At 54.4% G+C, this 9,723-nt stretch overlaps 4 protein-coding genes across 4 annotated transcripts; 1 reads left to right on the top strand and 3 right to left on the bottom strand.

Annotated features, from left to right (window-relative positions):
• Nucleotides 1-720: 720 nt before the first annotated feature.
• On the bottom strand, nt 721-2,967 carry CAOG_05388 (2'-phosphodiesterase). Its single transcript, XM_004347023.2, has one exon. The coding sequence runs from the start codon at nt 2,801-2,803 to the stop codon at nt 812-814; it is 1,992 nt and encodes a 663-aa protein (XP_004347073.1). The 5' UTR covers nt 2,804-2,967; the 3' UTR covers nt 721-811.
• Nucleotides 2,968-3,309: 342 nt separating this feature from the next.
• On the top strand, nt 3,310-5,204 carry CAOG_05387 (solute carrier family 35 member 2). Its single transcript, XM_004347022.2, has 2 exons — nt 3,310-3,361; nt 3,920-5,204. The coding sequence occupies exons 1-2, from the start codon at nt 3,340-3,342 to the stop codon at nt 5,083-5,085; spliced, it is 1,188 nt and encodes a 395-aa protein (XP_004347072.2). The 5' UTR covers nt 3,310-3,339; the 3' UTR covers nt 5,086-5,204.
• Nucleotides 5,205-5,273: 69 nt separating this feature from the next.
• Nucleotides 5,274-7,697, bottom strand: CAOG_05386 (hypothetical protein). The gene is made up of 2 exons (XM_004347021.2): nt 7,664-7,697; nt 5,274-6,843 (listed from the first exon to the last, which is right to left on the bottom strand). Exon 2 carries the CDS (start codon nt 6,717-6,719, stop codon nt 5,448-5,450), a length of 1,272 nt encoding a protein of 423 aa, XP_004347071.1. The 5' UTR covers nt 6,720-6,843; nt 7,664-7,697; the 3' UTR covers nt 5,274-5,447.
• A 692-nt stretch (nt 7,698-8,389) lies between these two features.
• Nucleotides 8,390-9,700, bottom strand: CAOG_05385 (hypothetical protein). The gene is made up of 5 exons (XM_004347020.2): nt 9,485-9,700; nt 9,239-9,375; nt 8,973-9,109; nt 8,682-8,833; nt 8,390-8,584 (listed from the first exon to the last, which is right to left on the bottom strand). The coding sequence occupies exons 1-5, from the start codon at nt 9,668-9,670 to the stop codon at nt 8,462-8,464; spliced, it is 735 nt and encodes a 244-aa protein (XP_004347070.1). The 5' UTR covers nt 9,671-9,700; the 3' UTR covers nt 8,390-8,461.
• Between the last annotated feature and the right edge of the window lie 23 nt (nt 9,701-9,723).

The following is a 9,723-nucleotide window of genomic DNA, read 5'->3' as shown; positions in this document are numbered from 1 at the left end:
AGACAAGGAGAGTAGTTGACCGGTGAGTGATTGAGTGATTGAATTGAGTTTGAGTTGAGTGATTGAGTGATTGAGTGATTGAGTTGAGTGATTGAGTTGAGTGATTGAGTTGAGTGATTGAGTTTGAGTTGAGTTGAATCGAGTTGAGTTGAGTGATTGAGTGATTGAGTTTGAGTTGAGTTGAGTGATTGAGTGATTGAGTTTGAGTTGAGTTGAGTGATTGAGTGATTGAAATTTGTGTTTGATCGGCTTTTTGGAAATTGAGCCGACATTGTTGGTTTTGCTTTGTTTGTTGATCATCCACAAACAATGCGAAACCTCAGTCATTCAGTCACTCAGTCACTCAGTCACTCTCATACACAGATACACAGAGAGAAGGAGAGAAGGAGAGAGAGAGAGAGAGACACGCGTACGCACTCAATCACAACAAGACTCACTCTGCACCCGATGACCCTTCCTCTAACCCTTTCCTCTCCCCCTTCCTCTCCCCTCTGTTTTGCCACACTTCACCTGCTTGCTGGAGGAGAGCGGCGACGCGGGTGGCCACGGCGGGAGGGAGATTCGAGCCAGGGACAAAGGCAACCGTCGTCACTGAAGAATCACCCGCTGCTGACGCTGATGCTGATGCTGATGCTGATGCTCCAATGGGACTCAGCAGTGCGCCAAGCACCATCAGCAATGCAACCAGCCACCGCATTGCAAATGACGTTGAGTAAGGGAGGGGGGAAAAAAAAAGTGTGACTGAACTTGCAATCGAATCGACAACAATGAACGACAAATTCTATTGCAGACAGTAGAAACCGACCAAAGTCTACTCTGTCCAGCGGAAATCAGCGACAAGCGCAAGATGGTCGCTCGGGAAAACGACAGACGGGAGGGCCCGATTGGTAGTCACCTCGTGGTGCGAGGGCATCGGCAAGACAGAGGTCACAGCCAGCTCGTGCGAATCCACGAAAATGTGATCCAGGCACGCGTTAAAGCCGCCGACATAGTTGGTGTACGCGGCATCACCACACACGCTCACGAGGTGCAGTCCATGATCGAGGTCGACACCCAGACGCCGAGCAGTGTTGGCGGAAGCGTTGACACTGCTGCTGCTGCTGGCATCCTCATTCTCCTCGCCGCTCGCCAGCTCGAGCAAAAAGTCCCAATCCTCGTGCGATGCCGGGATGGAGCCCATTGTGGCCAGCTTGCACGCAGCACGGTCGGACCAGCTGTTGAAATCGCCGCAAAACACGACTGCGATGCGGGCGTGCGGGTGCTGCTCGCGCAGAGCGGCTTTGGCGCTCTCGATTTCGGACAAAATCACCGACATTTGCATCAGGCGGAAGTTGTTGGCCTTTGGATGAAAGTACAGGTGCGTGTTGGCGGCAATGACAAAGCGTGCGGGTGAGCCGGTGGGATGCTCGAGCTGATGCAGGACGGAAATTTGCGCGACAGTGGACAGCTCCTCAAACTTGGCCTGCAGTCCAGAGTGGGTTTCAAGCAGGCGGGCCAGTTTTGCGCAGTGGGGAGCCGTCTTCCATCGCTCGTTGAGCGCGACGTCGTGCGAGCTCACCAAGCTGAATTGGCTGCGCCGGAAGAACATGGCCGAGCCCTCGGCGATCGAGCGCGTCTTGCATCGGAAGAGACCCAGAAATCCAAGGCTCTCCATAAAGGGCTCAAAGAAGGTTTGGAATTGCTTGCGTTCGACCTCCTGCAGACAGACAAGGTCGCCGTCAAAGCGCTGCAGCTCGCGCGCAATCATTTGTCGACGATAGTCCAGCTTGAGGGCGAACGGCGCACAATACGGGTACAAGACGGTTCGGGCATAGTCCGAGTCGGCATAGACATCTGCCAGAATGTTATACGTGACGACACGGAGCTGAGCACCCGCTGATCGCTCCAGTGGCGAGACGGGCGCCAAGCAGTTTGCTGGGATGGGTTGGCTCGGCAAAGCCACGGCTGGTGGGGGTGGCGGTGGTTGCGTATGTTGATGCAGCACCGAAACGCGGTTGTCGGCACCGCGGCTGTCGGTCGGGAGAAGATGGTGAGGGATGGGATGCGAGGATGGCGTGGTTGGTGCGACCACCTTTGTCAGCAGAACGGTGGCTGGCTGTCCAACTGCGCCTGAGGCTGCGTTCTTTGGGGTGCACACACACTGCAGCAAGTGATCTAGATCTTCCGGAACTGGTAGGTACACTTGCGAGGTCGCGATTGGTTTGGTCGTTGGGAGTTGAGCTTGTTGCTTGCTGGCGGATTTCTTGGCGTCTGCTGCTGGGGTCGGAGCCGCAACACGATGCCAGGACCAGGTGGCGTCCTGTCTTGCGCAATTTTCGAATGATGCAACGGGCACGAGCGGCAATCCGACGCGTGCCGGCTCGCACAGCGTAAGTTGCGTAACGAGCGGCGGATTGAGCACAACGTCAAACCGCGTCGAGCCAATGACCAGCGTCTGGCCCTGCTGCCATGCGTCTCCGTTCGTGGTTGTCGGTGCAATCCTGGCAGCGCCTGCACCGGCGTCGAGGAGGTCGATCGTGAGCAGAGTCGCAGCAGTCCCAGAGGTCGCTGGACTGGTGGCGCTGCCGCCCTTGCCCTTGGTCGCTGCGTCGCGCTTGGACATGGACGACTGGATGGTCCGCGTGAGGCGCTCGAAGGTGCGCTCGATGGTCTCGTCGGCCTGGCGCGTCATGTTCACTGCGACGCCGCCGTAGTCGAGCGCGAGTCCGACCTGGCTCGATCCCGCCGCGGCTGGGCGTCGCACGACACAGATCAGCGGTGTGGATGCGAATGTGGATGCGGACGCGGATGTGGATGCGGACATGGTCTTGATGCTGGTGCCGCAGAGCAGTCTGAGCAAGTGAGGAGGATGAAGTGCGCGCTGCAGCTTGCTTTTGCGTTCGTTCGACTGTTGGATGGAAGGAGTGATGCCTGCTGCTCTGTTAATAGAATAGAACAGATGTAAGAGTGTGGGACCTTGCTTTGCTGCCGATCTGAGACTGAGCTGGAACTGTTCTTCTCGGGATGGTGTGAATCGCCCTTCGCTACTACAGGACTCGTGCTTCGCTCTCTGATCGCGCTCACTGTACTGTTCAGCGTTCAATAGGCATGTTCATAGTGAAAAACCGTGCCAATCCAGTCCGGACCAGCGAGATTGACAAGGTGAAGCTTCAGTGTTGCGCCTCTCTCTCTCTCTTCCCTCTCTCTCCTCGTCACTTGCTGTTCACCCTCCAAAATGCTTCAATTTTAGATCTCCGTGAGTCATGTTGTCATTTTTGTCATTCTTGTCATTGTTTTGATTTCTGAGCCACCCAGCTCACTCGCTCTCTTCACTCCGTATTTTCTTCTTTGCTGTTCAGGATGAGCGACCCTTCCATTCGGTGTACGTTGGCTTTTCTTCTTCTCCAATTGATCGATCTTTGTTGATCTTCGTTCCGAGTTGAGTTGGAGGTTGGGATGAGTGTTTTGCTGATCGGTCTCCATAGCGAGTGAGAGAGAGAGCGTGTGTGCGTTGGTGCTTCGTGCATTGTGTTTGTGTTTACCCCTCTCCCATTCGCTCTCATTCCCTCTCTTCCGAGAATCGCATCGCATTGGAGTGATGACAAAGAGTGAGAATGAATGTTGAGACAGCTTGCAGAGCGAGTGAGAGAGAGTGAGAGAGAGTAAGCCAGAGCGACGTGGCTCTCTCTCTCTCTCTCTCTCTCTCTCTCTCTCTCTGAAGCCCCACTCCACTCCACCTCCACGCCATGCCATGCAATCACTTCTCGTCACCCTCAACTCTTGCTTCACCCCCCATTCATCGAATCCAAACGCATTGGCGTCGTGTCGATGGCACACGCTCATCTCACTCACTGTCTTCTCTTTCTACTTCCTCTCTCTCGCTCTACTCCCTCACTCTCACTCTCACTCTCACTCTCACTCTCCCGCTTTGTCCACACAGTCGGTGCGTTCACCATCCCGATCAAGTACCTCAGCCTGGCCATCCTGGTCATCCAGAACTCGACGCTCGTCCTCACAATGCGCTACTCGCGCACGAGCGAAGGCCCAATGTACCTCTCGTCCACGGCCGTCGTCATGACCGAGGCCATCAAGCTGCTCACCTGCCTCGTCATCATCTTCTTTGAGGAGAACCTCAGCGTCGCCGCCACGCTCGGCCTGCTCCACCGCGAGATTGTCGCCAAGCCAGACGAGACGGCCAAAATGGGCGTCCCGTCCTTCCTCTACACGCTCCAGAACAACCTGCTCTTTGTCGCAGTGTCGTATCTGGACGCAGCCACGTTCCAAGTCACCTACCAGCTCAAAATCATCACGACCGCGCTCTTCTCCGTCATCATGCTCGGCAAGCGTCTCACCCGCGCCAAGTGGATTGCCCTCGTCGTGCTCATGGTCGGCGTCGCGCTCGTCCAGCTCCCACCGCCCAAGGCCACGGAGGAATTGCCTGCCCGCAGCGAAAACAACGGTGGCGTCGTCCCTGCTGATGCTGCAGGGGCTGCTGGACGCAAGCTGAACGGCCTGGAACTGACGGCAGACCTGCCCGAACAACACCTGCGACGCCTGCTCGCTGCCATCCCCGCCAACGAGAAAGAGTCAGATGCAGAGCTGGCAGTCGCAGGCGATGATGCCGGTGCTGCGTCCGGCTCGTTCATTGGTCTGATGGCCGTCATTACCGCCTGCTGCTCGTCGGGCTTTGCCGGCGTCTACTTTGAAAAGATTCTAAAAGGCACCCAAGCGTCCATCTGGGTGCGCAACGTGCAGCTTGGCTTGTTTGGCGCCATTATTGGTATCATTGGCGCCTTCTACCAAGACGGCGCGGCGATCGCCGAAAACGGCTTCTTCCAAGGCTACACTACGGTCGTCTGGCTGGTCATTCTCATGCAGGCGTTTGGCGGCCTGCTCGTCGCCGTTGTTGTCAAGTACGCAGACAACATTCTCAAGGGCTTTGCGACCTCCGTCTCCATTGTCGTCTCGAGCATAATTTCCATCTTTTTGTTCGGCTTCCACCCACACATGGCATGGAACGTTGGTGCTGGGTTTGTGCTCCTTTCCACTTACCTGTACTCGCTCCCGGACGCCCCTGTCGACCAAATCCGACGCTCGAACGTGTAAAATTCACGTGGTGTTGGGGGGATTTTTATCTGTTCTTGAGCTGTTTTTGTTTTTTGGTTTTTTTGGTTTTTGGTTTTTGGTTTAGGGTTTTTGGTTTTGGTTTGTTTTGGGGGGAAGGGTTTATTTGTGTTGCTTTTGGCATGCTTGAGAGCGTTTGCCGAATTCACAGTGGTCCTAGTGTCGAATTTCAACAATGGTTTATTTTTTGTTTCTTGCTTATGTTCAACCGCAGGAAAGAATAACAATGTATTAACATGAATTAATAACATGGCAAAGACGCCAAGACACTAGCGCTGAGACGGCTATGTGGTGATAGCCAGAACACTTCGAATAGTGCTTTTTTTGGTGCGGAACAGACTTGTTCACGTCGAGGTTGCCACCTCGCCAGTGCGGCCACTTGCTGCTTGCAGCATGGGCTTTTTCATCACAAGGCAGATACGTCCGGGAACCTTGACGGGGGTGGACGAGATTGCAGATGAGACATTAATCGGAGCCGATGGCGAAGCGGGCTTCCATCCGAGAAAGAGCGAGCGGAGCGCCGCCGAGTGGAATGGAAGCGTGTCTGCCAGCTGGGACGAGCTGGCAGGAACAGGCTGGGACTCGACGACGACGTCGGGCATGGAGCACGAACGATTGCGGTGATGACCACCACCACGAACAGGCGCCACCGTCGAGGACGGTTGAACAATGAGCGTGCTCGACTCGATTGGCGCGGGCGCTGCTGCGTGGTGCTGCTGCAATCGGTGCTGAGGCGAGCGAATCAGATGCGCGTACCGCGAGTGCACTGCCACAAACACGTCCGTCAAGAGCGTCTCGAGAATGTCGGCGCGCGAGGTCGACCAGGCGGATTTCCACCACTGCGTGTACAGAGTGCCCATCTTGTCGATGGCAGATGCAGTTTCCGTGTCGAGTGCCACAAAGCGGGACATGGTTGCTGGCAAGCCGCGAGACGTGCAAGTGTTGCGCAGCTCGTGAATGAGACGGCACAATCGCTCGTCCCGCTCAAAGTCGCCGAGGGAAGCGTCGGCAGCTTCGGTGAGCGCGTTGCGCGCGTCAAAGACACTCCATGTCTTCAAGTGCATGGCGATTTCGGCGTAAATCTGAGCTTCGCGCAGCCGGCTGAGAATGCGATCGCACGGCAGGTTGGATGAAGGTGTGGTTTGGCCAGATGGAGCATTGGATGGGTTTGATTGGAGGGTGGCACCACCCGCAAATGCATCTGCGGCTACTGCTGCTGCAGAAGAAGAGGGACCGGCAGTGATGGGTGCCGATCGAGTGCGAGGGTAGCGGCGCAATGCAGCCGGCGATGAGGGCATGGAGGATGCCGGCGAGATTGCAGAAGGTGGCTCTGCCGATGGCGAGGAAAGCACTCTGGCGGTCGTCGTTGTGACAGCAGACGACAATGATATTGGCAATGGGGACACGGGGTGTGCGTGACAAGCCGGCTTGTGTGGCGGGCTGATCGATCGGAGGGTCGGCGATTGGAGGTGCGCACAAACGTGGATTGCGCGCTGGATTTGCGCCTGCTGGAAGGTCGTTTCGTGCAGCTGGCAGAGCAGTTTCAGCTGGTACTCCAGGTCCGACTTGGATGGCGAGATCGGCATCTGCGGTGCGGTGCTCAGCGCGGCAGACATTGTGGTTTGTAGTGGCGTCTGAGAAAACCAGCGTCTTTTGTTGTTGGTTGTTTTTGGTTGTTTGGCGGCGGGAAACTCCCTTTGTCCCGTTCTCGGTTTGTTTGTCTGAGGTTGCCTTGAGTGTCTGTTGCCATACAAGCACATTGCAAATCGAGAGTGGGACAGTGGATGAGAGGACATGTGCCAGTGGCGAAAAGCGGCAAAACGCGGAGATGAGGTTTTTTGGTGCGGTTTTTTTTTTCTTTTTTTTTCGGTTTCTTTTATCCGCCTCAGACAAAGTCAAACAAGGCTTTTCTTTGCGAGCAGAGTGCCATGAACATCAGTTGAGTGTGAGTGAGAGTGATGACGGGCATGACACTTTGGTCATAGTGATTTATCATAATAGTAAGACACGGCTTTTTTTTTTTTTTTTTTGCTTTTTTTTTTTCTTTGATTTTTGGTGGCGTGAATTGGAAACGGACGAATCGCAGCGCTGCAAACAACCACACGGACTGTCGATTGTTTGTCGGAACTGGTCGGCATTATTGGGCATTTGCTGCACCGGGGGTTCCGGCTGATGAGAAGAGGCGCTTTTTGTGATTTAAAGAGAGAGAGAGAGAGAGAGGGGGGATTAGGGTGGTTGGAAGGGGTGAAGTGAAGCGGTTACAAAGGGAAAAAAAAGCGGCGGAAAAGTGGAGCGATTTTTGGGGGGAAGAAATCGATCGCCGACACAGTTTGACTTTTGGTTTGACTGGGTTTTGGGATTTTTGCAGAGGACACAAAGTCTGATGGATTGAACGGATGTGAAGCGAGTGCTTTGTCAAAGCGATGAGAGCGATGATAGAGAGAGCGCGCGATGAGATGGTTTGGTAGGAGCGGAGGAACCAAACACATGCCAGAAGCAAAAAGTGCGCGGGGAGGAAATGCTCGAATTGCGAAATCATGCGTGTCACCCGATAACTTACACAAAGAACAAAAAACCACCAAAATGTGAAAGCGGAACAAAGAAGACTGAACGAAAGAGTGATGCTGATGAATGATGGTGAGAGATAGGGAGACAGGGGGCCAGGGGAAACTAATGGACGATGGATGGGGGGGAGAAAGAGAAAGAGAGGAAATCAAATCACGCGAATGGCGATCTCAGCTGATCTCGCTCTCTCATGCAAAATAATCTCAGAGTGCTGATCAGGAACAGAGGACACAGGTCACTCTCTCGCTTGAATCACCGCACTGTCACACGTGGAAACGGTCCACGAGGTACCACAGGGCCACACAGCAACAGCCAAGAATCAAAAATAAAAAAACTCGTCCCAGCTGTCCAGCGGGGCGACAAAAACGTGCTGCTGAGAGATTGTACAGGCAATAAAAACAGGGACGCAAGGGCAGCCCTCTCGACTCTCGGGGGGGGGGGAAAGAGCGCGTTGAAAGATCAGACATTGGACAAATTTGGATTCTGCAAACAATCGCCGAAAGCGCTTCCTGAGTCGCTCCTGAGCCGCTTCTAAGCCGCTCCCGAGCCGCCTGTTGGCTTTGGGAGCTTGCAAAAAAACGCTGCAACGCTGAACCAGCTTGGGGTCAAGCTGCCACGCTCGTCAAACTCTAGAACGATTTTCACCACCCGATCCATATTCCTCCCTCTCACATTTGGTTGGAAAACAGCACAGCTCTCGTATGCTATTCGCACAACATGATGTGTTGGTTTGAGCGCTTGAAAACAATCTTTGTTGCATTGGTTTTGGGTCGATCATCCGCTCGAGCAGCAATCAAAAGCTCTCCTCTGGCAAACTAGAGCCGGCAGCAGAAGCATCCGATATCAAACTACGACTACCAGCACCAACAACATGGGCCACTGCCGTGCTGCACGACTGGACTTGTGCTTGGATGTTCTGTTGTTTGTTTGTTTGTTGTTGAACCAGTTTCAATTTCGCGTGAGTTCAATCGATACTCCACACTTTGACTGGCTACAGTCACAACTCCACTTACCGTCACTCGTTCCAGAAGGGACTCCACGAGAGCAAGCTGCGAGTCAACAACGGAAGAACTGTGATGGCTTGCCGTGGTCTGCGGATGATTGCTGCCCGCGCTCGTGTCGCCAGCACGGTGTTGTTTGAGCACGTCAATGTCGAGCTTGAGGTCTTACGATCATCACGCGAGCAGGCATCACAAGAGTGAGTCCAGGCGACTACCATCGACAAACACCCAATCCAACTGTCCTTTCGTTTGCTCAAAAGTCAAACGCTTCCGATTTGCCGTATCGTAGTGCTTTAGTTTTACCTCGAATCTCATCTCGGTGTCTCTGAGCTTCCTGTCGCATTGCATCTTGCTCTTCCATCTCTGCCTCGAGCATGCCGATGCGCTCGACGGCCTGATTGAACTTGACTTCGACGTCGGCCAGCAACGCCGAGGTCGCTCTAACGCAATCCGCCCAATATTCCAATATTCCAACATGTTCAATAATTCCAATGTTTCAATACTTGAATGAGTGAGTGTACGAGCAACCCCAATGCAATGGTATTGTGGTCGCTTTTGCGCTCTGTTACCGCTCCGACCGCTGAATGTCGTCGTTGGCCTGCTCCAGCTCGCGGATCCGTTGCGCTTGCTCGCTCTGTACTTGCTTGAGCTGGTCGATCGTCCGTTGCGACGCGACCGACTCTTGCTGCGCCTTGGCCAGCCGATCCTGAAATCGTTGTTCATTGTTGGTGCCACTCAATGAGCCTCCCCTCCAAACGACCGCACCACCACCACTACCACCACTACTGCTCAATACAGTCCACGGGCTAACTCACTCTGAGCTGCTCGCTCTCGAGCTCGGCGCGGCGCAGCTTCACTTCGAGCTCAGAGCTCCGCTTTTGTGCAATTTCAATCTCACGCTCCAGCTCAGCTTCGAGCTCGCGGCTGTCCTGCTGGAACTCCTCCAGGTTGTGCTGGGCTTCAGCCAGCTGTGATCGCAGCTCATCCACCGTTTCTGACATTTCAAACTCCAACAGCAAACAACAAAAAACAGATAGGACTGAGCGAGCTGCGT

Source organism: Capsaspora owczarzaki, assembly GCF_000151315.2.
Source record: "Capsaspora owczarzaki ATCC 30864 unplaced genomic scaffold supercont2.8, whole genome shotgun sequence".
In the NCBI taxonomy this organism is placed as follows: domain Eukaryota; class Filasterea; order Ministeriida; family Capsasporidae; genus Capsaspora; species Capsaspora owczarzaki.
The sequence above is the reverse complement of the archived record's forward strand: the minus strand, read 5'-3'. Positions and strand labels throughout refer to the sequence as shown.